The 1,834-nt window shown below is 39.4% G+C and overlaps 1 protein-coding gene across 1 annotated transcript; it reads left to right on the top strand.

Annotated features, from left to right (window-relative positions):
- Positions 1-284: 284 nt before the first annotated feature.
- On the top strand, positions 285-1,406 carry LOC119325597 (amino acid transporter AVT1B-like). The gene is made up of 6 exons (XM_037599329.1): positions 285-387; positions 496-515; positions 710-852; positions 898-941; positions 1,028-1,090; positions 1,253-1,406. Exons 1-6 carry the CDS (start codon positions 292-294, stop codon positions 1,349-1,351), a joined length of 465 nt encoding a protein of 154 aa, XP_037455226.1. The 5' UTR covers positions 285-291; the 3' UTR covers positions 1,352-1,406.
- The last annotated feature ends 428 nt before the right edge of the window (positions 1,407-1,834 follow it).

Here is a 1,834-nt window from a genome sequence, read left to right as displayed (position 1 = left end):
CGAGAACAAAGGGACCGCGTTAAACCTTCCAGGGATTCCTATCGTGATTGGACTGTACGGTTACTGCTACTCGGGCCATGGAGTGTTCCCAAACATCTCCTCTTGTCTGAAGAACCGCAACCAGTTTCCATCCATTCTTTTCACCTGGTAAATTAGTTACTTTGGGATAACCTATATGTAGTCCATCCATGTATTCCTAGTTTTTTTGGAGCTTCAGCACTAAGATTTGGTTTGTGTTTCTGTAATTTCAACATTGGGTTCTCTACCATTTTGTTTAATGCCGCTGCGGTGATGGGATACAAAATGTTAGGCGAATCCACCGAGTCTCAGTTCACCCTCAACTTACCGGAGAATTCGGTGGTTTCCAAGATTGCCGTCTGGGCTACGGTAATTGCACTTGTCAAGACTATTTCAGATCACTTTGTTCTGTACTAAGCATGTTTTATGTAACTTCATTCTCAATCATGTTGACTTAGCTCCTGGCTTTTGTTGCAGGTGGCAAATCCGATAACCAAATATCCTTGGCTTGTCAATTATTTTTCTTGAAAGGGGATTATTAATCTAAAAATGAAACATGGAGAGAATTCTGTTTCTTGTCTATGCTTTTCTAGAAGACACTGCAGCCTTTTCTGTACATGCTTTACATAATGTTTTGAAATTATTCAGTGATGTATATGATTATTGTGCAATGTCCTTAACAAAGAATCACATATGCATTGACCATAACCCCACTGGCCATGAGTCTGGAAGAGTTGCTGCCGCGAAGCCAGCAGAAGTACTCCAACATAATCATACTTAGATCAGCCCTGGTAGTGTCAACCCTCATCATTGCTCTCTCAGTTCCCTTCTTTGGTAAGTTAATTTGCTTTCTATTTTTGTCCTACTACACATTAGTAGCACTTGTGATGGCTCTCATTGGTCCTTTATTCGCGATGCTTGTGGTAAGTTTTCGCTGATTATTTCATCAGATGATAACAAGTAATTGGTAAGCTATTCGTGAGAGGCTAAAAATATGTTTTCATCGCAGACCTACATTCTGCCTTGTGCCTGCTTTCTGGCCATCCTTAAGGCAAAAGCGACTTGGTATCAGGTACACAAATATTTCCAACATCACATTTCTTTATTATAACTAGTATACTTGTATCTAGCAGAACAGAGAAGGTTCTGAAGTCATATTGTGATGACATTGCCAAGCAAATTTATGTAAAGCACCTATTTATGATGAGGAGCCTCACTAAAAACTATTTTACAGACTGCGACATGCTCATTCATCATCACCGTAGGGGTTACCTGCGCCTACGTGGGGACATACTCATCCCTCTCCGGGATTGTCCAGAACTACGCCACCTGACCCTGAAGTACTTCCTTCCCTACATACATAATAGAGAAGATTGCTCGTTTGAAATTAAGCATATGTATGAGCGAGAGTGGAGGATTCAAATTTTGCCGAACAATGAATTATGTCCATCGATATATAAATGTTGTATGATTAAATTTGTATTGTTGTTAAATTTGTGGCATCCGCAATAACTTTGCATTGTTATTGTTAAATTTGTCTGTTGATGGATCTTTAGCAATATAAAGTCCCAGTTCTGCTAGCGAATTACCGGCTACTTGAATTTTTCATCAATCTATATTGAGAGTGTAATTTTGCTGACATGCAACTAGAACCTTTATTCGCCTCTAGATTAATTATATTTAGAGTGAGGCGGGTATGATGACGGTTGGATGCTGATTTCGAGGAATAACATGTAAATGCAAAAGAAAGTGAAGGATCTTAGGCAATGCCACATGGTTACTTCGTTGGCGACTATATATAGGGGATGATTAAACT

Source organism: Triticum dicoccoides, chromosome 6B (assembly GCF_002162155.2).
Source record: "Triticum dicoccoides isolate Atlit2015 ecotype Zavitan chromosome 6B, WEW_v2.0, whole genome shotgun sequence".
In the NCBI taxonomy this organism is placed as follows: Eukaryota; Viridiplantae; Streptophyta; class Magnoliopsida; order Poales; family Poaceae; genus Triticum; species Triticum dicoccoides.
The sequence above is the reverse complement of the archived record's forward strand: the minus strand, read 5'-3'. Positions and strand labels throughout refer to the sequence as shown.

Coding starts and splice junctions, on each gene's coding strand:
- LOC119325597 (XM_037599329.1), top strand. CDS start 292: ATGGGATACAAAATGTTAGGCGAATCCACCGAGTCTCAGTTCACCCTC. Junction 388..495: donor AGATTGCCGTCTGGGCTACG/GTAATTGCACTT, acceptor CTTTTGTTGCAG/GTGGCAAATCCGATAACCAA. Junction 942..1,027: donor CTTTATTCGCGATGCTTGTG/GTAAGTTTTCGC, acceptor TTTTCATCGCAG/ACCTACATTCTGCCTTGTGC.